We start from the raw sequence: 23,883 nt of genomic DNA on the forward strand, positions 1-23,883 counted from the left end.
AACAAAGTAACATTACAGTATAACAGTAATACTTACCATACCTGCAAAGCAAATACAAAAAAAACACCATAGTAAAAAATAAAACATTTAACGCAACCTGTGCCTACCTAAAATATATATATGCCGAAGCATGGGGGCATCCTCCCGCAAAAGGCAGGAGCAAATCGCTCCTCCACCCACTTCTGCCCCCACGCTTCGGCATATATGCTGAAGTATGTAACTGTGGTGGTGAAATCACCTCCGACAGCGCTGGAGTCACAGCTTTATGTATCGTGGGAGCAAACGCTGTTGCTGTCAAGATAAATAAATCCGCGCTGCAGCTGAATGGCGTACCTGAAAACAAAAAAATGTTTAAAACACAGTAAACTATAAAAAAATTACATACCTGAAAAGCAAACATGATAAAACATAACAATAAAACATTGCAGAATAGAATACAGTAAAAAAGAGCAGAACAATAGAGAGAAAATAGAGAGAGAGAGAACAATAAAACGACAACTATTTTTGGTTTTTTTATTTTATATTTTTTTTGTGTATTTTTTTTTTTTTACTTTTTTTTTTTTTTTTTTTTTTTACTTTTTTTTTTTTTTATAACTGTAACTTTTAAAACTGTAACGGTTCCAGGTTTGGGTCTCTCAAAATGCGATGGCATCTTGGGAGACCCTGTGGAAGTGTGTCCTAGTCTGTGCAATGCTGTACCCTACGCTAATACTCAACTAGTGTATGGTAGCGTTCAAAACATTCACCAATGCAAAGACCAGGATTGCCAGGACAGGAGGGACAATAATACCGGGTGTCACGCCTAAATCCGCGCTTTCTGCAGACACGACATTTTCTTTGGGGGGCTCGTTGGGTAGGGGTACTCTGGAGGACATAAGGAAAATGCCTCTCATGCAGCCGGCCTACTGCATTTGGATTGGGAAGGTGAGGTGGAGCACTGTCTGGAAACAGAAGGGCTCTGACAATCTCTTCCTGGAATTTAAGGAAGGATCCAGTCCGTCCTGAAGCTCTGTATAGCACATGAGCGTTCAGCAAAGCCAATTAGAATAAATAAACAGACACTTTTTTGTACCAGCGTCTGGCCTTACGGGCAATTAGGTACGGCGCCAACAACTGGTCGTTGAGGTCCACCCCTCCCATATTAAGGTTGTATTCGTGGACACAGAGGGGTTTCTCCACAACACCAGTCGCCGTAGTAATTTGGGTCGTCGTGTCTGCATGAAGGGAGGTGAGAACGAAAACATTCTTCTTATCCCTCCACTTCATAGCGAGCAAATTATTATACTTCAAGTAGGCTCTCTCCCCCAGCCTAAGACGGGACTCTACAAGCCGCTGGGGAAAGCCCCGGCGATTAGGTCGCACGGTGCCACATGCTCCAATCTGCTGATCAAACAAGTGACTAAAAAGTGGCACGCTCGTATAATAATTGTCCACGTACAAGTGGTACCCCTTTCCAAATAAGGGTGACACCAAGTCCCACACTATCTTGCCAGCGCTTCCTATGTAGTCAGGGCAGTTTATCGGCTCTACGTGACTATCTTTGCCCTTGTAAACCATAAATCTACATGTATAGCCTGTGGCCCTGTCACAGAGCTTATACATCTTGACCCCCGTATCTGGCACGCTTGCTGGGAAGGTACTGTGAAGGACAAGCGGCCAGAAAACTTAATCAGGGACTCATCAACGCAGACAACTTGATGGGGGGTAAACAAGTCTGCAAAACGTTGGTTGAAGTGGTTTACGAGGGGCCGAATTTTGTAGAGCCGATCGTATGCAGGGTCTCCACGAGGACGACAGAGTTCATTGTCGTTGAAGTGCATGAACCGCAAAATCTGCTCGTATCGTGCCCTGGCCATTGAAGCAGAGAACACGGGCATATGGTGAATTGGGTCAGTGGACCAATATGACCGCAACTCACTCTTTTTGGTTATGCCCATGTTGAGGGAAAGGCCCAGAAAGATCTTAAATTCGGAGACCGTAATTGGTCTCCAATCTCTGGCAAGGGAGGACTGGGGATTAGCGGCGATGTGTTGACCAGCGTATAAATTGCTTTGGTCCACAATAGAGCTATAGAGATCTTCGGTGAAAAACAGTGAATAAAAATCCAGTGGCATAAAGTCAACTGTTTCCACCTGAATTCCGGGTTGGCCAGTGAAAGGGGGAAGTACGGGTGCTGCAGAAGTGGTGGGTACCCAATTCGGATTGGCGAATGCAGCAGGAAGGGCACTATGGGCACGACGGGCCTGTCTTTGTCTTATTGGTGGCAGCGGGACACTAGTTGTGCTTGCCACCTCGCCAGCTTGAACTGCACTTATGGGACTCGCCACGTCACCACGTGATACTGCAGTGCTGGATGTACGACCAGGGTGTACTAGGCCGCTGGTGCTTGCCAGTTCACCAGAAGGAGTAGCGGCACTAGTACCTCTCTGCTCCATACGAGAGCCCTGCGGTTCTTGCACTTCAAGGACAGAAGAAGAAGATCGGGGTCTGGTACGCCTGACCCTAGCAGGGACCACAACTCCGTCGTCAGAGCTATCTGTCATGGAGCCGCTGTCCTCTACAGGTTCGTATTCTGAGCTTGAACTTGACAGATGAGTGACTTCCTCTTCACTATCTGTCATGCTCAGAAACGTGTAGGCCTCTTCACTAGTGTACCTTCTATTTGCCATTTTGGGCTCTAAATTTAGGGGTACACTAGTGAGACTCACAGGCAAAAAAGCTCCTGACTGTCAGCGACTGATTCAAAGCGCTACCAAAAAACTGTTAGCGATCTCAGGGATCAGGCCTGACTCTGCGAACGCTACAGTTATGTGTGCTTAGTGTTTTGTGACAGTTATCGATCGATACTGCACTTGAGTGGGCTGGGCTGGGCTGGGCCGAGGAGAAAAACGCAGGTGCTAGCAGGTATCTGGGCTGATCCCGCTAACACTGCGTTTTTTTGGGGGACCCTAAACTGCTGGGGAGTATAGATCTGATCGGATCAGATATCGATCCGTTCAGATACTATAGCACTAAGGGAGGTGTATGCTGCGTGCGTGGGTGTTAGCGGTACTGGCGCTAACCTGACGCTGCCTGGGGCGACGCAGACCTTATCTGATCCTAAAAACTTAACTTCTATCACCGCCGGGCAATTAGGGGGTTAAACCTTTATAGGGTAATAAACGGCGGCTGCCCTAAAACTGTAATAAACTACAATAAACTACAAAAAACAAACCAACTAACCAGCGTCACCTGTAACAATTATATGGTGATCGCTGGTGAAAGGGTTAACTAGGGGGCAATCAAGGGGTTAAAACCTTTAGTAGGTAGTATATGGGGGTCCCTGTCGCTATAAAACACTGACAGCAAACCTATATACTTACCTCCCTAACTAGCGTCACCTGTGTCACTAATACAGCGATCAGAAAAACGACGTGACACTGGCGACGGGGGGTGATCACGGGGTTAAAACTTTATTAGGGGGGTTAGGGGGGTACCCTGGACCTAAAGGGGGGTACCCTAGACCTAAAGGGGGCTAACCTAACTGCCCTAACACTTGTAACTGTCACAAACTGACACCAATGCAATAAATCAGAAAAAAAAAAACCTGCTATTGGTGTCAGAGTGACAGGGGGTACAGGGGGGTGATCAGGGGGTGACTGGGGGATGACAGGGGGGTGACAAGTGTGCCTGCGTGTTCTACTGTATGTGTAGTGTTGGTGCACTTACTTGGATGTCTTCTCTCCTCGGCGCCGGACGAAAAGACCGGCTCGAGGAGAGATGACATCACTTCCTCCGCTTCTGTTTACATTCACAGAAGCCGAGGAAGCTTGTCATTGGCCAGGAGCGATCGCGAGGGGGGGGCCACGAATGAGTGGCCTCCCCCTCACCTTTGATCGACCCTGACCTCGATCCGACCGCCGCTGGCACCGGGGGGGGGTCCGATCGGACCCCCCACCCGCGGGCAGGCAAGGACGTACAGGTAAGCCCTTTTGCCTGCCCGTGCCGCTCTGTCGACGTACATCGTCGTGCGGCGGTCGGCAACTGGTTAAAGTGGAACTTTAGTCAGAAAATTAAGTCCTGTTAGATCACTTAAGGCTGGCTCCTTTTGCAGGTATAACTATGTAAAACATAAAAAATAAGTGTCTATACTGTTTAAAATCCAGTAATACACTGCCTTACCCTGCTCTGCACATGCTCAGTTGCTCTCCATTTTTAGGCATTTTTTAGGCACTACCGAATTTGTAGAGGCCGATCTGCTGACAGTCTTAAAGCAGAATTAAACCATGCTATTGTTTACAGCCAAGGAAGCTGCTTCTGTTTGCTATGCAACTGCTATGGGGCTACATTTGTGATCAGTTATGACACCAGCCATTTGATGGTTTGATAGTTTGGTTGGGAACACAAGCAAATGTGACATGTTTTTTGAAATTGTTAAACTGATGAAATTGGTTCCGCTTTATGATTTACTGCTGTTCGGGGGCCCTGGGCTTCAGAAAAATGGCAGCCTCAGGCAAGAAGAAATAAGAGCAATTTACAGTACACACTAATGTTGGTAGCCTAATTATTAATGTGGAATGTATGTTCCTTGTTAAGAACATTATTTTTTATTAAGTTGTTATAGGTAAAGCTCCACTTTAAAGTGGTTAAAAAGTCAAGATTAATAAATCCTGTAATTCACTGTGTTACAGGATTATATCATGTGCAATGTGTGTCTTTGTGTAACATTATTGCGATAAATGCCTTATTTACAGCGCCGCTGGGGGCTCACCTGACCCCCCCAGAGCTCTCCGTTCCCACTCGGAGCACCGTAGAGGGAAGGGCTCAGATCCCCCGCTGATGTCAGCCAGGAGGGGAGGAGGAGAGCAGCAGGAGGTTACGTGAGCCCCCAGCGGTGCTGTAAATAAGGTATTTATCGCAATCATTTTAAACAAAGACACACAGCGGATTACAGGATTTCTTAATGTTAATACTACAGACTCCCGAGCTGACAGGCAGGGAGGGAGAGGGGAAAGAGGAGAGACAGAGAGGATGACAGAGGCACATAAGCTGACCGTGGTAATCAGGGCTCAGCAGCCACGATAACCATGGTAAGCAGAGTCAGGGGGACACAGGAACTGGCAGGATCAACCAGGTTTTTTAGAATATAGAGAGGGGTAAATGACACAGCACAAGCACTGTGCTGTATAACACGTTTAAAGGATCAGGATAATTTTATTTAGGGTTACAACCATTTTAAATTGATTCAATTCTAAACAAAAGGTTTTGGCTGGTTTTGGGCTACAAGTGATTGTAGTAATATATTTGACTTTCATATGTTGTATGTTCTGTGGATATGTGTGGATCAAACATGCTTTTAGTTGAATCCATTCTCAATCCATGTGTTAATACATTTGTAGCAAGTTTTCTGTATATATACAGTATATTTTTATTTGTTATAAATACATTTGTGTCCAGTTCAAAAACGCTGAAGTTTTGCAGTCATTGATCTTCATTGTGCTGATGACTGAATGTAGACAAGACCTCAATACATTCTTTCTCTTGCAGGCTTGGTATGGAGCATGATGGACAGGGAAACCGTTGTGCTGATGAAACCAGTATGGGAAGCATCATGGCCCCCTTGGTACAGGCTGCTTTCCATCGTTATCACTGGTCTAGGTGCAGCAAGCAAGAACTTAACAGATATATACAGTGAGTTGGAATTAAGTGTAAAGTGTATATAGTATACATTTTTGTGTACATACATTCAACAAACAGGTTTGATACTAATAAGAATGTGTTGGCCGGTTACATTTCTCTTCAGACATGAAGGTTTAACTTTGGAATTGCTTTAATACCCAAGAGGGTAATCTGAACATCTGTATGTAAAAACTGTAAATGGTGGATGAGTCATAAGCCACAATGGAAGTCTAGACAATCTTTTGTAGTGTGGTCGTGCTCTCAGTGCAATTACTACCTGAAAGCTGTCTGTTTCCTTATACGTATACATAGTATGTGAGCTTTTGTCTTTGTCCATTCCATCAATGCCTCATACCAAACATCATGGTTAAACTTTGATGGCACTAAGAATCGTTACATTTGTGAATACTTTCTCACTCAGTTCTATATGTCACCTCAAAATAATAAATATGATTAATTGTCATTTACTAGCCATAAGCCCCATTTGTCCCATTTGATCTCATTCTTTGTAAAATATAACTATATATATTTTTTAATTGACACCAAAGCATCTTCAAGCCTTGTTAAGAGTATACTTGCTCCATTTTAATGTTTGTAATTTTTTTACAGCTGTTTTGACATATGCATAATACTATGTTTTTGCTCATGGACTTCTTCATGTACATATTTTACAGTATGCAGGTTACAATTGCTTTAGTAACAACGAGTACATGATGTGCAAAGGGTGATTTTGCAGTCAGAGACCTCTGCCACCACGGCACCCCCCACATACAACTATGCCAGGGCGGGGGAGTGGGGGGTGGCAGGTGGGGTACCTACTCTGGGCGCGGTGATACAGTATCTCACAAAAGTGAGTACAACCCTCACATTTTTGTAAATATTTTATTATATCTTTTCATGTGACAACACTGAAGAAATTACACTTTGCTACAATGTAAAGTAGTGAAAATTTGCTGTCCCCTCAAAATAACTCAAACACACAGCCATAAATGTCTAAACCGCTGGCAACAAAAGTGAGTACACCCCTAAGTGAAAATGTCCAAATTGGCCCAATTAGCCATATTCCCTCCCCGGTGTGCTTTTACATTGTCCATAATTCCCCCACTCAGTAATGCCCACTCTATGGCGTATAAATGTAATGTTGCTGTGGGTGGCAGAGGTCGTGTGCCAGTGACCTCACTGTTCTAACTCACAGAAGCTCCTGTGCACATTGACCATAATGACATTCCTTTGTTGCACTGCATGCGATGCCAAAGGGGAAAATGATTTAAATACAATTAAAGCATTTTACTACATAATTGAGCACAACAATTATAACGCTAGCCTTACTGAGGTCAATACAGAACAGCTTTAATGATGTCAATAAAAGCAAAAAAAAAAGCTAAAAGGCAGGGTAGGCATGGGTAAAAAAAGGAGGCAGTTCTCAAGGAAAGAGTGCTTTGATAGTACAACATTACGCAAACTAGTTGACATAGGCAAACTGGAAAATAATTATCAAGGTATACTGTATAGACCACTCAATGTGTGCAGCTGTCCTTTGCAAATTGCTGGTCTGACTGCTTGCACTCCAGTAAATCAGTCATAAAAGGAAACAAATCACCAATTTCTGGGCTGCAGTAAGTTTTCTTGTTTGTTAAATAGCAGCAGGGGTCAACTCTGATATGTTTCATGCAGAAAAGCATAAAAAAAATTATTTCAGTGATTCTCCCAATTAAATCAATAACAATGGCAAAAAAGGAATGACCTTTTGTTCAAAACACATATACAGTAGGGACGGAAAGTATTCAGACCCCCTTAAATTTTTCACTCTTTGTTATATTGCAGCCATTTGCTAAAATCATTTAAGTTCATTTTTTTCCTCATTAATGTACACACAGCACCTCATATTGACAGAGAAACACAGAATTGTTGACATTTTTGCAGATTTATTAAAAAAGAAAAACTGAAATATAACATGGTCCTAAGTATTCAGACCCTTTGCTGTGACACTCATATATTTAACTCAGGTGCTGTCCATTTCTTCTGATCATCCTTGAGATGGTTCTACACCTTCATTTGAGTCCAGCTGTGTTTGATTATACTGATTGGACTTGATTGGGAAAGCCACACACCTGTCTAATTAAGACCTTACAGCTCACAGTGCATGTCAGAGCAAATGAGAATCATGAGGTCAAAGGAACTGCCTGAAGAGCTCAGAGACAGAATTGTGGCAAGGCACAGATCTGGCCAAGGTTACAAAAAAATTTCTGCTGCACTTAAGGTTCCTAAGAGCATAGTGGCCTCCATAATCCTTAAATGGAAGACATTTAGGACGACCAATACCCTTCATAGAGCTGGCCAAACTGAGCTATCGGGGGAGAAGAGCCTTGGTGAGAGAGGTAAGGAAGAACCCAAAGATCGCTGTGGCTGAGCTCCAGAGATGCAGTCGGGAGATGGGAGAAAGTTGTAGCAAGTCAACCATCACTGCATCCCTTCACCAGTCGGGGCTTTATGGCAGAGTGGCCCAACGGAAGCCTCTTCTCAGTGCAAGATACATGAAAGCCCGCATGGAGTTTGCTAAAAAAACACCTGAAGGACTCCAAGATGGTGAGAAATAAGATTCTCTAGTCTGATGAAACCAAGATAGAACTTTTTGGCCTTAATTCTAAGCGGTATGTGTGGAGAAAACCAGGCACTGCTCATCACTTGTCCAATACAGTCCCAACAGTGAAGCATGGTGGTGGCAGCATCATGCTGTGGGGGTGTTTTTCAGCTGCAGGGACAGGACAACTGGTTGCAATCGAGGGAAAGATGAATGCGGCCAATTACAGGGATATCCTGGATGAAAACCTTCTCCAGAGTGCTCAGGACCTCAGACTGGGCCGAAGGTTTACTTCCAACAAGACAATGACCCTAAGCAGACAGCTAAAATAATGAAGGAGTGGCTTCACACCAACTCCGTGACTGTGCTTGAATGGCCCAGCCAGAGCCCTGACTTAAACCCAATTGAGCATCTCTGGAAAGACCTAAAAATGGCTGTCCACCAACGTTTACCATTCAACCTGACAGAACTGAAGAGGATCTGCAAGAAGGAATGGCAGAGGATCCCCAAATCCAGGTGTGAAAAACTTGTTGCATCTTTCCCAAAAAGACTCATGGCTGAATTAGATCAAAAGGGTGCTTCTACTAAATACTGAGCTAAGGGTCTGAATACTTAGGACCATGTGATATTTCAGTTTATCTTTTTTTATAAATCTGCAAAAATGTCAACAATTCTGTGTTTTTCTGTCAATATGGGGTGCTGTGTGTACATTAATGAGGAAAAAAATGAACTTAAATGATTTTAGCAAATGGCTGCAATATAACAAAGAGTGAAATATTTAAGGGGGTCTGAATACTTTCTGTCACCACTGTAAGTCTGGAGAATGCTTAATTGGGTCCTGAGTTCAGAATTTCAGATGTACTTATTAGTTTTACTATGAAAACAGATTTGATGACACTTAACTACCCCTTTCAGCATGTTTTCCCCATTAGATCTTTATACTGTTCAGTTTAACAACATGGACAAATAGACTCTGCAGGAGGTTTCAGATAAATTTATCTACCTACGAAATACAAGTCATGCCTTTCTATTCTCCTCTTGACACTATATGTATAGATATATTTTGAGAGAATAGCAATCACAATCAGTTGTTATTGGGTATATACAGTATCTCACAAAAGTGAGTACACCCCTCACATTTTTGTAAATATTTTATTATATCTTTTCATGTGAGAACACTGAAGAAATGACACTTTGCTACAATGTAAAGTAGTGAGTGTACAGCTTGTATAACAGTGTACATTTTCTATCCCCTCAAAATAATTCAACACACATCCATTAATGTCTAAACCGCTGTCAACAAAAGCAAGTACACCCCTAAGTGAAAATGTCCAAATTGGGCCCAATTAGCCATTTTCCCTCCCCAGTGTCATGTGACTCATTAGTGTTACAAGGTCTCAGGTGTGAATGGGGAGCAGGTGTGTTAAATTTGGTGTGATCACTCTCACTCTCTCATATGATCACTGGAAGTTCAATATGGCACCTCATGGCAAAGAACTCTCTGAGAATCTGAAAAAAAAGAATTGTTGCTCTACATAAAGATGGCCTAGGCTATAAGAAGATTGCCAAGACCCTGAAACTGAGCTGCAGCATGGTGGCCAAGACCATACAGCGGTTTAACAGGACAGGTTCCATTCAGAACAGGCCTCGCCATGGTCGACCAAAGAAGTTGAGTGCATGTGCTCAGCATCATATCCAGAGTTTGTCTTTGGGAAATAAACATATGAGTGCTGCAAGCATTGCTGCAGAGGTTGAAGGGGTGGGGGTCAGCCCAACAATGCTCAGACCATAAGTTGCATACTGCATCAAATTGGTCTGCATGACTGTCATCCCAGAAGGAAGCCTCTTCTAAAGGTGATGCACAAAAAAGACCACAAACAGTTTGCTAAAGACAAGCAGACTAAGGACATGGATTACTGGAACCATGTCCTGTGGTCTGATAAGACCAAGATAAACTTATTTGGTTCAGATGGTGGCAAGCGTGTGTGGCAGCAACCAGGTGAGGAGTACAAAGACAAGTGTGTCTTGCCTACAGTCAAGCATGGTGGTGAAAGTGTCATTGCCTGGGGCTGCATGAGTGCTGCAAACACTGGGGATCTACAGTTCATTGAGGGAACCATGAATGCCAACATGTACTGTGACATACTGAAGCAGAACATGATAACTTTCATTCGGAGACTGGGCCACAGGGCAGTATTCCAACATGATAACGACCCAAAACACACCTCCAAGATGACCACTACCTTGCTAAAGAAGCTGAGGGTAAAGGTGATGGACTGGCCAAGCATGTCTCCAGACCTAACCCTATTGAGCATCTGTGGGGCATCCTCAAACGGAAGGTGGAGGAGCGCAAGGTCTCTAACATCCACCAGCTTCGTGATGTTGTCATGTGTGCAAGAGGACTCCAGTGGCAACCTATGAAGCTATGAAGCTCTGGTGAACTCCATGCCCAAGAGAGTTAAGGCAGTGCTGGAAAATAATGGTGGCCACACAAAATGACAAAAAATTGACACATTGGGCCCAATTTGGACATTTTCACTTAGGGGTGTACTCACTTTTGTTGCCAGCGGTTTAGACATTAATGGCTGTATGTTGAGTTATTTTGAGGGGGCAGCAAATTTACACTGTTATACAAGCTGTACACTCACTACTTTACATTGTAGCACAGTGTCATTTCTTCAGTGTTGTCACATGAAAAGATATAATAAAATATTTACAAAAATGTGAAGGGTGTACTCACTTTTGTGAGATACTGTATGGGGGGGGGGGGGGGGGCTAAAAACTTGTCTTCCAGCTGCTGTCACTCCTATGATTGCATTTTGTTTTCCCAAATATTCACATGTTTGCTTTGCCAATTAACCCCAAGCCAGTCTGGGATAAATATGCTGCCCCTTTCAGTTAAAGCTCCTTTGTTGTTTGGCCAAATAGCTGAGTTCTGCTCTTTGTGAACTCTGTTCACTTTTACTCCATGAGTAATGCTGAAATCTTCTTAGGTATATAAAAGTCACTTTTACACTTTCAGTATGCCCTTACACGCCATTAATCTTGATCGTGACATGTCTAGTTAGACTTCAATGGCTACTAAAAGAAGAATTCCAGGTTTTGCATTTTTTACATAGTTATATTGGTCCAGCTTGGACCAATGCAACTGCATATACCATACTTGTGGTATCCCTCTAATAGCTGAAAATCCCTGTAGCAGACCCCACTACTACAGTGATCTAAACTAATTTCCAGGTCCTGTGCTGAGTGGCTGCCCTGCTGCATTGTGCACACAGAAGTGTAGCTGCTGGGGACAGCTGCCATTAAGAGATCACTTTTCATTTTCTCAATGAATGCAAAGTTTTCTTTGATTAGACAAAGTGGAGGTGCAGGATGGTGACATCACACTCTTCACCTCATCCAATCAGAGAATAGTTTGCATCCGTTGAGAAAATGCAAAGTATCTCTGAAACACGCCTGTGCCCAGTGGCCACCCTCCTGTGTTCACAATGCAGCAGAGCAGCCGCTCGGCACAGGATATGGAAGCTAGTGAAGATCACTGGAGTGGTGGTGTCTGCTACAATGATTTCCAGCTTCTAGAAGGATCCCAAAAGTATGATATAATCATAATTACATTGGTCCATGCTTGATCAAGATAACTATTTAAAAAATGCCTTGCCTAAGTGCAGCCATAATAATAATAATAATAAAAAAAAACACAAGACTTGTCCGTCTTATCGTTTTTAGCTCTGGTCTTTGAATGGTCAAGAACAAAAATATAATAAGGGTCTTTTTACATTGGTGCATTCATTATGTTGCACTTGAATGTGAATTGCATTAAGACAGCCAACTGAAATCAATGTGCTCTGACGCATAAAAACATCCCAAATATCAGACATGCCTCAGTTTATTGGGTTGCCATTCAAAAATGGCACTGCAATGTGTTAACACATGTAACTTGTATTGCAATACCTAGTGGAGCAGTCCATAGGAGTAAAATAGCCCTGCCTGTTACAGTATGAATAAAACTTACTTTTGGGCATCGGTGTACAAGAGTCACTCCATTTCTTCTTCGGATTCTTAAATGAAGTATTTCAAAATGATTATTTAGCAATAGACATGATTAATTACCCTTCTTCTCTTTAATTATTTAGTTCCTATGATTGCCTTCTGGATGACCCCTTTGAGCACAAATGGCCAAAACTACCAGAGCTTCCAGGAATCAACTACTCCATGGATGAACAATGCAGATTTGATTTTGGAGTCGGCTACAAGATGTGCACTGCTGTAAGTATTGCTAGAGTGAAATTTATAAACATCACTGAAATTATTGCTTTATTTTTGACATAAACATCTTTTCTGTCAAACTGCAGTTTAAAAATAGTTGAAAATGTATACTTTGTGGCAGTTCAAGGCCAAATGTGAGAAAAAAATTAAAGCCTGATGCCATCTTCTGTTCTATGATGCACAAATCCAATTTTTTTACATTTTTATTTTATTTATTTATTTATGTTTTCATTTTTCCATTTGTCCTTGACAATAAGGCTTTTTTGTCTGAGTATATAGATCTATGTTTGCCTCAAGCACGTTTGAAGTCATTTACTGTTGACTGTCTCACTACCTCTACTGGAAGTTTATTCCAAGCATCGACTACCCTTTCAGTAAAATAATACTTTCTAAAATTTGTTTAGAACTTCCCTCTAGTTAGTTTGAGGTCATGTCCCCGTATTCTTGATTTTGGTTTCATATTGAAAAAACTTCCCTCCTGAACCTCATTCACCCCCTTAATGTATTTAAAGGTTTCAATCATGTCTCCCCTTTCCCTCCTTTCTTCCAGACTGTACATATTACAGTTCACACAAACATTTTGCAAGCATTTGTGAAGCTTTCAACAAGCTTTACGCAGTTTAATTGAAACCTTTAATAGCTTCAACAAAGCTTACTGAATGCTTTGCAAATGTTGTACATTACTGCCACTGTACATGGCTTTAGGCTCCTTCCACACTCATGGTAGTGTTCACCACAGCTCTGATAAGTGGTCTGCGGTGTATCCCCTTTCAGAATGCAGTGAAAGGAGTTTTTCAGGAATTCAGGAAGCAATACTACTGTCTTCTTTGGCAATGTAGCATTGCTGGAATGCAGCAAAACTGTGAGCCAAGTGTCCGGCTCACGTTTGTAGCATTGCTCTGATCACTTACATGGGAGAGTTTGACAGGCAATGCAAAGATGTGGCAATAGGTATGCACCCAAGTGCCACTATGTCTACTTTTAAGTGGGTCGTTCGGGGACTGTAAAACGCACATCAACTGCCAGCTTTACTACCCCCTGTGCACCTGTGTGAATGGAGCCTTTAGGCTGGCCATAGACAGACAAATTTCTTTCCTGCAACCGTGGATGTTGTTCCATTGTGTTCTCCGGCGGGGAGGGGGCGGAGAAGACAGTAATTTCTGCTAGCGGCTATAACAGTTACCTCTGCTCCCCGCCAGGAGAACACAAAAATTTGGTGGGAGGGATTCCCTTGTGAACATTGTCTGTGTTGATGGGGGAATCAAGCAAACTTCTTTCCTGCCTTAGTCTGTACTTTTCTAGATAGAGTTTTAATTAAGATTTCTTATATGGCTAATATAGATGAATATAGTTAACAGCAGCAATAACCCAAAGATAGGGTTATTGACACCTAGGATGGCTGATAATTTAGTGAATCTACCGGTTCACTTATGCAAAGCAGTTTAAATTAAATTTGGACTATGGGCAAAAATAAATTATTGTAAGTGGTATGTATATGTATGTTTGTTCTGTGGAAAGGTGAAAAGCCTATGGGCATGGGGGTAAAAGGATTTGTGTTTCAAACTGTGGCAATGTTCTTCTGAACTTTATCTGAACTCATGCATTTTAAGAAATGATTTTTATAGTAGGTTTTTTTGTCCCTCCACATGGTAATTCAGATTGTACCATCATATATGTTATCACACTGTATTAGGTAGCCAGGTGATACTACCACTAAATACTGTTAACAGTGAGAAATTTTAACTTTGCAAAGTGAACGTTCATTGAACTTAGTAACTACGGTGAACCTGTGTTGGCTTCAATCATCCAATCACACTAAAATATTTTTTTTTATATACCTTGCACATAATTGGGTATAAAAAATGAATACAGCTTCATCCTATTTCCTAGGCTCAGTTAACGTTCACTTTTTTTAAGTGTGCATTCACTTTTCTAAATGAACCATATCTACACTGGTATTAAATCAACCCCTCTGTCTTTAGCAAGTATTTTTGGCTAAGGTGGCCTATGCATTTACACACCGGGACAGACAAAATGTCTACACCTGGACTGTAAGGCTCCGTTTACACCTGAGCATACTGGAATCGGGTGAATCTGCCCGCGATTCCAGAACCGCGGCAAAACGTGGGACACATTTGTGATAACATTATTTCTTAATGGTACCCCAAATGCGGTGCAATTTTGCCACGATTGTCAAGCGACAGAACGAGCTAAAATGGCACCATGAAACATTCCTGGCTCAGTGCCAAGATTTGGTACATAAGCTTCTTTGGAGCGTTTTTTGAGTATAGGGAGGCCCATTCAAATGAATGCTCCAAAAACGCACCACAAAAAAACAAAAAAACCCCACAAGTTACAAAAAAAAAAAAGCGTTATGCTTAGGTGTGAATGGATTTTATTGGATTGATTCGGTTGTTTTGCTTAGTTGCTAAATGCTAGAATTGCGCGTGAATATTTGAGAGTGGCATATATGCACTTACAGAGTCATTATGATTGTATCCCAGTAGTTTTCTTTCACAGCAAACATGTGGTGGCCTTGAAGGTAGTTTGCCATTCATACATGATCAAAAATGTAATATACTGTATGTCAGTATGTCAGCTTATCAATCATTAGATATGGTGACTGCATTTGTTGGGGGGGGGGGGGCTTTTTCCCCTCCCTGGTAATTTGCCTAGTAACACACCTCCTGTGTTAGGGTACCTTTACTTTGGTTGAAGGAGGAATGTGACACCTTTTGGATAGCAGCATTGTCAGTCTGGGGGGGAGGAGAGTGTTCACAGCACTAGCAGATTTAGATACACTAATAAACTGTAACCAAATTCCAGCTATCACTTTATCAGCAGTTACAGTAACGGTTGTATTCATTTTGGGATGAAGGTTATACATTTTAAAAAATCTGACCACGGTAAGCACCCTTGTCTATTGTAAATGTCCAGATAGAGTGGATAACGTGCCACAAATTTGTTGCATTGTTAAATTGTAAGTCTGTTAACTTGCTCCACATTTTCACTGGCAAGTACACTTGCCAGTACACTGGCAGAGCACTTGAAGCACAAGTTCTAGTTGACATTTTTTCAATTTGTAGAAAATTTTCATGGAAAGTCTCTCATTAAAGAGAGTTGCAGTGGTGAGTCTACAGCAAGAGCTCTTCAAGTCTACAGCATGAAAATTCAGCCACAGTGACCCCTGTGGTGAGATGACTATTGCACAACATAACTGAACCAGCACTTGCAGCAGACTTGCAGGATGTTTGCAAAGAAAGTTGATCTGGAGTCATGCAATGCGGACTTGCTGCAATTGTGCAACAAACTAGTGAAGCATTGAAGCAAGTCATTTTCAAATGTGCAGCACAATTGCTTGCTATCTGGGTGGTTTGTATGACATGCTTATTTATTTATTTTTATAATGAAGGTTTACACTTTAATTTCTTTTTTTTTCGAAAAGCTGGAAGCAGAGGCGTCTGCAGGGTATTTCCCCTGTCTCGCTCTACAGTCAAAAATACAGAACAACCATTTGCGTTTCACGATCTATATGGCCAGCACAAATGCCTGAGGGGGAGTTGGATCCTGTTCATATAAATGCCATCTGGTGTCTATAGCCAGCTTTAAAGAGGAAGTAAACCCTGATGGGTTTTACTTCCTCTTTATTCCTCTGCAAAGTAAAAGCATAATGGGCTAGTATGCACCACATTCTAGCCCATTTTGTGCCACTTACCTGCAAACGAAGCTCGCGATGTCCCCGCTGGAGGAAGCATCCATCTTTACCCCTCTTCTTCTGGGGCCGTGGACTCCGGCTCTGTGACTGGTCAGAGTCTCGTGACGTCACTCCCGCGCATGCATGTGGGAGCCGACGGTGATGGCAGGGCCCTATAGAAACGGCACGATTGTGCCCTTTCTATAGTGTGCATGCGCTGATGACGTCGGCACAAGCGTATATGATAAATATCTCCTAAACCATGCAAGTTTAGGAAATATTTCCAGTACCTACAGGTAAGCCTTATTATAGGCTTACCTGTAGGTAAAAGTGGTCTGTAAGGGTTTACAACCACTATAAGTCTCCTGTACACTGGTTGTAAGCCTCTGGTTTAAGAAGAATGCTTGCTGAACTTTAATTTCTACCTCTACCAGCTGCATTGCCTGTACTACAGGAAGTTCCTCCTTTAGATCCTGTTAATAATAACTGACTATAAAGTAGGAGCATACAGCAATGAGGGTGTGCCTCATACCTAACACTGGTAAACTATAGTTTGACATGCAATGTATTAGAGGTAGAGTAGTTGTCATTTTTTTATTAAGTGCTGTGAGCTAAGGAATGATATTAGTTTGTTTTCTGCACACAGTTATCCACACTGCCTGGGTGTTAGTGTTTTCCTTAATTTATTATGAAGTGATTTTTATTTTCCATCCATGATATATTTAAATATGTTTATTTTGGTTTTGTTTTTTTACTTGGCTCCTTCCTATGTTCATTTCAATACTGAATGTTTTACTGAATAAATGTAATGAAAGCTGCTCATGTATAATCAAGTGTTTGTTCTCACAGTTTAGGACTTTCGACCCTTGCAAGCAGCTGTGGTGTAGCCACCCAGACAATCCTTATTTTTGCAAAACTAAGAAGGGGCCCCCTCTTGATGGAACTGAATGTTCTCCTGGCAAGGTACCGATTTTCTTATTAGAAGATTAACCAATGTATGTTGCAGATAATGGTTATCTTAGCTCACTAAAGTTTATTGCAAAACGTTTTTAGACTTTGAATATCATTCAAATAATTTTTACACCATATTCCCGAGTGTAGCAACATATCAAATAAAATATAAAGTACTGTAGTATGTTCTTAGCGACCTTCTTATGTCAGAGGGATTGGGCAAACACTGAAAGACAGGAGAGTGATTAATATCTAACGACTAAGATTCCCTGGTAAGCACTTTGGGTCCCTCTTTATTTAGACCTGGGGGTGAAATGGTGTTAGAACATACATCTCCTGCGCTCTGATTCAGTGTATCCCTCTGACCACTTGCAACATGGGAATTTATAGATTCTGTGGCACTTGGTTTGCCACTGGATTTGACCCAAAAAAAGTTAATTGCAGGTGTTCCTCTCTTTGTTGTCGTTTGCTGACTTCCTCCACTGCATGGCTGCTCTAAATTTTCAGAAAGGCTGAATGAGCAACCCCTCTATAGCTTGCAACCCTCAGTATGTATCTATTTTTTAAATGCACTGCACTTCACTAGTGCAAACAAAAAGTTCAGTGCTACTATTCATTGTACACTGTGGTTTCCTGAATAAATATCGCTTGTGTGGATCATCTTCATGGACTGCAATTCACTTTTACTAAAGCAAATCTTATCATCCTTGCAAGCTCTATGTATGTAATAAAGGCCAAGTATACATGCAACAAAAAGAAACAGAAACAGTGCAGGGATACTACAGATAAAAAAAACTTTTCTGAACTGAAATGGTAAAAATGCACTTACAATGAAATGACTTGATCAGGATATATCACCAGGACAAACCTTCTAGAGGTATGCCAGGTCACGCCAACATATGCTGGAGCACTCTTGCTAAGATGATGGCAATAGGAGAGGATTCAAGCCAAGGTGGATGCTCTTTGGTGGATACTGGGGGAACTAAAAGATTGGAAAACACGAAGACATTCCAAGATGGTGCAGAAGGGGGACAGAAATTGCATCCTAAGTGGTGAAGTCTCTCAACTACACTTAGTTTAGTTGATATACTTGGTTTGCATCCTCTCCTAATGCTGGCATCCTGTTTGGAGTATTCCAAGATCTGTTGTTGTGACTTGGTTTCATTTTAGGTGCATTTTTTTATCATTTCAGTCTATTATCTAGTGTGCTCTGTTTTCTGTTACTATTTTAGCACATATCTGTGTGATTAGGAAGCAAAAGCAACATGTCTCCATAATGATCCAGTGTTTAGCTATCTAGTACATTCATTTTAGATGTATTAAACTAGGTGATTCTAATTATTGGCCCTGGGGTGACCTTTACGTCACTCTGTCCAAAACTAGATGGTAATGTTTTTTAGACACATATTATTTTTTATTTAACCCACTGACACATTATAATTTTGTCTTGCTGATATTGTTGCATTTGTTTATTATCTTCAGTGGTGCTTTAAAGGACACTGCATTTGGAAGACACCAGAACAGCAATATAGTCAAGATGGCGGGTGGGGCTCATGGTCACGGTTTAGTTCATGTTCCCGAACCTGTGGAGGTGGAGTGCGCTCCCGTAGCAGGCAGTGTAATAATCCACCGTAAGTATAATATAGGTCAACAATACAGTAATGTCTTACTGCTGTGGCAATGTAAGTCACAGGCATAAACAAGATTTCCAGATTTGTTTAAAATTGTAGTGAGCAAAGTGCATTATTATTTGGATGCATAGACTACATGTGTCTATTTTGTATTTAAGTCAATAATTTCTACCACCTACTACATAAAACTCTTAGGTTTGTATTACTTCTGTTTCCAGTAAACTGGTAGATCTGTTTTCCTATAGAGTCTCAGCAAGATAAAATCAAGCGAATTTGTACTAAAATGTAGGGCTGTTCTGTGAACATACTGTACTATTGCTGTAAATAGCAGTATGTGCAGGTGTGTACTTATTGGACGAGGTTTTCTCTTATCATTATACAGTATACGGTAGCCTATTTAAGTGACCCATGTTCCTTACCATTTTAATACCAGTCTTGTTTACACTTTTCTACCTCATTTGTATTTGAATGCTAAGTCAGGAAAAATATCAACATGATTCCCATTGTACTGTGGACAACCTACAAAGTGTTGTGTGGAGGATAGTTTTCGTTTATTGAAATCTAGTAGCTTCACCAGTAGTGGTCTGGATGGCCAGCCCTAGAGCAAAGGCCTAATTCATGGGTACAGTATAAATACTGATGGTTAAGCTCTGCTATGTGCCACATCCCTGGGATACAGATGTAAAGGACAACAATTCCCCTAGTATTGGGACTTTTACAGAAATCGATCATAAAACATATGAAAATAATAATTATAAAAGGATTTTTAGTAAAACTTAATTAGATAAAAAAAACAAAAGAACAGTGCATACAGCTATAGATACACCAATTATGAGAGATAACGATAATGTGATGTAGCTTCCTCCACCCGACGCGTTTCAGAGAATAAATATCTCCTGCATCAGGGGTGTGGGAGGTGTCATTAGTAATCAATCAAATCGCATTACAGATGGACAATCCATGTATTTATTAAAAACAAAGTTTGAGAGTTCTGCTCTTCCGTCTAACCTTAGGAGTAGTATGTATCATTATATATCAAAAAGCACTTAGTGGAAAATTAACTGCTTGGGGTGCACCACCCTCAGAAATGGAGCATGTATCATTGAGACCTTGAAGACTCAATCCTGCACCCAAGATAGGTCCTGGACTTCAAAATGTAAACATGATGGGCAGGGTATCAAATCTGTAAGGGTATTGTTGCATTCAAGTTTGTGCAGAGAGAGCAGAGTGTTGCGTCATCAGGAGGGGGTGCACAGCAGAAAAGGGTAAACTTTGAATAGCAAAAAAAAATAATTTTAAGTTCCAACTGATTGTTTAAGGCATGTTTCCATGAATTTTGTGAGCTTACCACCTTCCCATCAGGAGGAGGCCAAAAAGATGCAAGCAGTTTTGTTGGAGGTGATCCCCCGTTTGCTTAATAGAGCAGAATGACCCATAACCTTACTTTGGCTCGCTTAAGGTCTGTTGTTTAAGGGAGTGCCACATCCATAACTTCACTGACTCTCTGTTAAACCCCTTGGACCAATTTTTGGATTTTCCAAACATCCTGCATAAGTACTGAGAAATCCAATTTACAGTGTATTTCTGGTTAGTCAAGGAGGTTTGGCATTGATGTATTGCATCAAGGATTTGAGTAACCATCAGCTACAAAGTTGCATAGTAAGTCAGGTTGAAAAAAGACACAAGTCCATCTAGTTCAACCAATAAAAGAGAAAAAAAATCATACAATCCCATATACCCAATCCTATACCCACAGTTAATCCAGAGGAAGGTGAAAAATCCCAGCAAAGCATGATCCATCTTGCTACAGCAGGGGACAAAAATTCCTTCCTGATCCCCCAAGAGGCAATTGGATCAACTTTACCCATAAATGCTAGTACCCAGTTATATTTTGTAAACTTAGGAAATAATCCAGTTGTTTTTTTTAAATCAATCTACTGAGTTGGCCAGGACCAGCTCTTGAGGAGTCTATTTCACATTTTCACAGCTCTTACTGTGAAGAAACCTTTCCATATTTGGAGATAAAATCTCTTTTCTAGACGTAAAGAGTGCCCCCTTGTCCTCTGTAATTAGCTTACAGTGAATAACTTAACACCAAGTTCACTATATAGACCCCTTATGTATGTGTACATGGTAATCGTATCCCCCTTAATCTCCTCTTCTCAAGAGAGAATAAATTCATTTCCTCTAATCTATCCTCTCTGCACTTTCTCCAGTTCCCCCATATCCTTTTTGAAAACATTGAGATACATTTATCAACATTAAATCTCATTTGCTACCTAGTTGCCCTATTAAACAGTGCATTGAGGTTGGCTTGTTAGTTGGAGTCATCCTGTAAGGACGTTATTCCATTACATAGCTTGGTGTCATCTGCAAATCCCAACCCTATATAATTCATAAAGATATTAAAAAGTAAGGGTCCCAACACTGAACCTTGGGGTACACCACTGATAACTTTAGACCATTCAGAGTAAGAATCATTATCCACCACTCTCTGAATTCTGTCTTTTAGCCAGTTTACTATCCATTTACAAACTGATCTTTCCAAGCTTGTAAACTTTACCTTACACATTAGCCACAAAATAGCTCAATAGAAATGTGATGGGAACTGTTGGCCTGGATAAATGATTACTGTTTAAGTTTAGGGTTGCTCTGCTCTTTGTGAAGAAATGTATTTGGTCCCCAGAGTCGTGAGCAAAGAGTCTCCACATACAGGGCCTTTAAAAAGTATTCATACCCCTTGAAATTTTCCAAATTTTTTCATGTTACAACCAAAAACATAAATGAATGTATTTTATTGTGATTTTATGTGATAGACCAACACAAAGTGTCACATAATTGTGAAGTGGAAGGAAAATGATAAATGGTTTTCAACATTTTTTACTAATAAATATCTGAAAAGTGTGGCGTGCATATGTATTCAGCCCCCCTGAGTCAATATTTTGTAGAACCACCTTTCGCTGAAATTACAGATGCAAGTCTTATTGGGGATGTCTCTACCAATTTTGCACATCTAGAGAGTGAAATTCTTGACCATTCTTCCTTGCAAAATAGCTCAAGCTCTGTCAGATTGGACGGAGAGCTTCTGTGACCAGCAATTTTTAAGTCTTGCCACAGATTCTCAATTTGATTTAGGTTTGGACTTTGACTGGGCCATTCTAACATATGAATATGCTTTGATCTAAACCATTCCACTGTAGCTCTGGCTGTTTGTTTAGGGTCATTGTCCTGCTGAAAGATGAACCTCCGCCCCAGTCTCAGGTCTTTTAAAACCCTCTAACAGGTTTTCCTCTAAGATTCCTAAGATTGGCTCCATCCATCTTTTGATCAACTTTAACCAGTGTCCCTGTCCCTGCTGAAGAAAAGCATCCCCACAACAAGATGCTGCCATCACCATGTTTCACGGTGGGGATGGTGTGTTCAGGGTGATGTGTAGTATTAGTTTTCCGCCACACATAGCGTTTTGCTTTTAGGCCAAAAAGTGACAGAGAAAATTGAGTACTGTCCGTGATACTTTTTTTATTTGCACTAACATACAATTTTTCAGGACAAGCTTTCGGGGTATGTCCCCTTCTTCAAGGTCCAAGCAGTACTGATTCACAAATTTTTAAGCAGAATGTTAAAGAAAAAGAAAAAAAAAAAAAGAGAGAGAAACAAACACATACAAATCAATGGTAATAAAGATAGCAGCAGAGTTATGCCCTGTACACACAATAGGATTTTCCGATGAAAAATGTGTGATAGGACCTTGTTGTCGGAAATTCCGAACGTGTGTAGGCTCCATCACACATTTTCCATAGGAATTTCCGACACACAAAGTTTGAGAGCTTGCTATAAAATTTTCCGACAACAAAATCCGTTGTCGGAAATCCCGATCGTGTGTACACAAATCCGACGCACAAAGTGCCACGCATGCTCAGAATAAATTAAGAGATGAAAGCTATTGGCTACTGACCCGTTTATAGACCCGACATACGTGTTTTACGTCACCACGTTCAGAACGATCGGATTTTACGACAACTTTGTCCGACCGTGTGTATGCAAGACAAGTTTGAGCCAACATCCGTAGGAAAAAATCCATGGATTTTGTTGTCGGAATGTCCGATCAATGTCCGACCGTGTGTACAGGGCATTAGTGAGATAAGACAGAGGGAGAGCTATAGAATGGAGGGGGCGAAACTAGTCACAGAGGGGGTAGTAAAACGTTTTTCTCCTTTTTTTTTTTTTCTTTTTCTTTAACATTCTGTTTAAAAATTTGTGAATCAGTACTGCTTAGACCTTGAAGAAGGGGACATACCCCGAAAGTTTGTCCTGAAAAATTGTATGTTAGTGCAAATAAAAAAAGTATCACAGACAGTACTCAATTTTCTCTGTCACAATTGCACTAATATGGCTACAATCAAATTAAGTTGGCCAAAAAGTAAAATTTTGGTCTTATCTGACCAGAGCACCTTCTTCCACATTTGCTGTGCCCCCCACATGGCTTCTCGCAAACTGCACACAGGACTTCTTATGGCTTTCTTTCAACAATGTCTTTCTTCTTGCCACTCTTCCAAAAAGGCCAGATTTGTGGAGTGCACAACTAATAGTTGTCCTGTGGACAGATTCACCCACCGGAGCTGTGGATCTCTGCAGCTCCTTCAGAGTTACCGTGGGCCTTTTGGCTGCTTCTCTGATTAATGCTCTCCTTGCCCCGCCTGTCAGTTTAGGTGGACGGCCATGTTTTGGTAGGTTTGCAGTTGTGCCATATTCAATCCATTAACCAAAAATGGAAAGAACAGTGCTCCATGAGATGTTCAAAGCTTTGGATATTTTTTATAACCCAACCCTGCTTTAAACTTCTCCACAACTTTATCCCTGACCTGTCTGGTGTGTTCCTTGGTCTTTATGAGGCTGTTTGTTCACTAAGGTTCTCTAACAAGCCTCTGAGTGTTTCACAGAACAGCTGCATTTATATTAAATTACACACAGGTGGACTTTATTTACTAATTAGGTGACTTCTAAAGGCAATTGGTTCCACTAGAGTTTAGTTAGGGGTATCAGAGTAAGGGGGGCTGAATACAAATGTACTCCACACTTTTCAGTTATTTATTTGTAAA

At 41.3% G+C, this 23,883-nt stretch overlaps 1 protein-coding gene across 1 annotated transcript in view; it reads left to right on the forward strand.

Annotated features, from left to right (window-relative positions):
* The window catches only part of ADAMTS14 (ADAM metallopeptidase with thrombospondin type 1 motif 14), a 351,673-nt gene that overhangs the window by 185,885 nt on the left and 141,905 nt on the right, over nt 1–23,883 (forward strand). The window contains exons 8-11 of the mRNA XM_073596577.1: nt 5,527–5,670; nt 12,376–12,508; nt 17,052–17,165; nt 18,636–18,784. Coding sequence (XP_073452678.1) covers nt 5,527–5,670; nt 12,376–12,508; nt 17,052–17,165; nt 18,636–18,784 — 540 coding nt within the window. The remainder of the gene's footprint in view (nt 1–5,526; nt 5,671–12,375; nt 12,509–17,051; nt 17,166–18,635; nt 18,785–23,883) is intronic.

The sequence above is a fragment of the Aquarana catesbeiana genome, linkage group LG08 (assembly GCF_042186555.1).
Source record: "Aquarana catesbeiana isolate 2022-GZ linkage group LG08, ASM4218655v1, whole genome shotgun sequence".
NCBI classification, from domain to species: domain Eukaryota; kingdom Metazoa; phylum Chordata; class Amphibia; order Anura; family Ranidae; genus Aquarana; species Aquarana catesbeiana.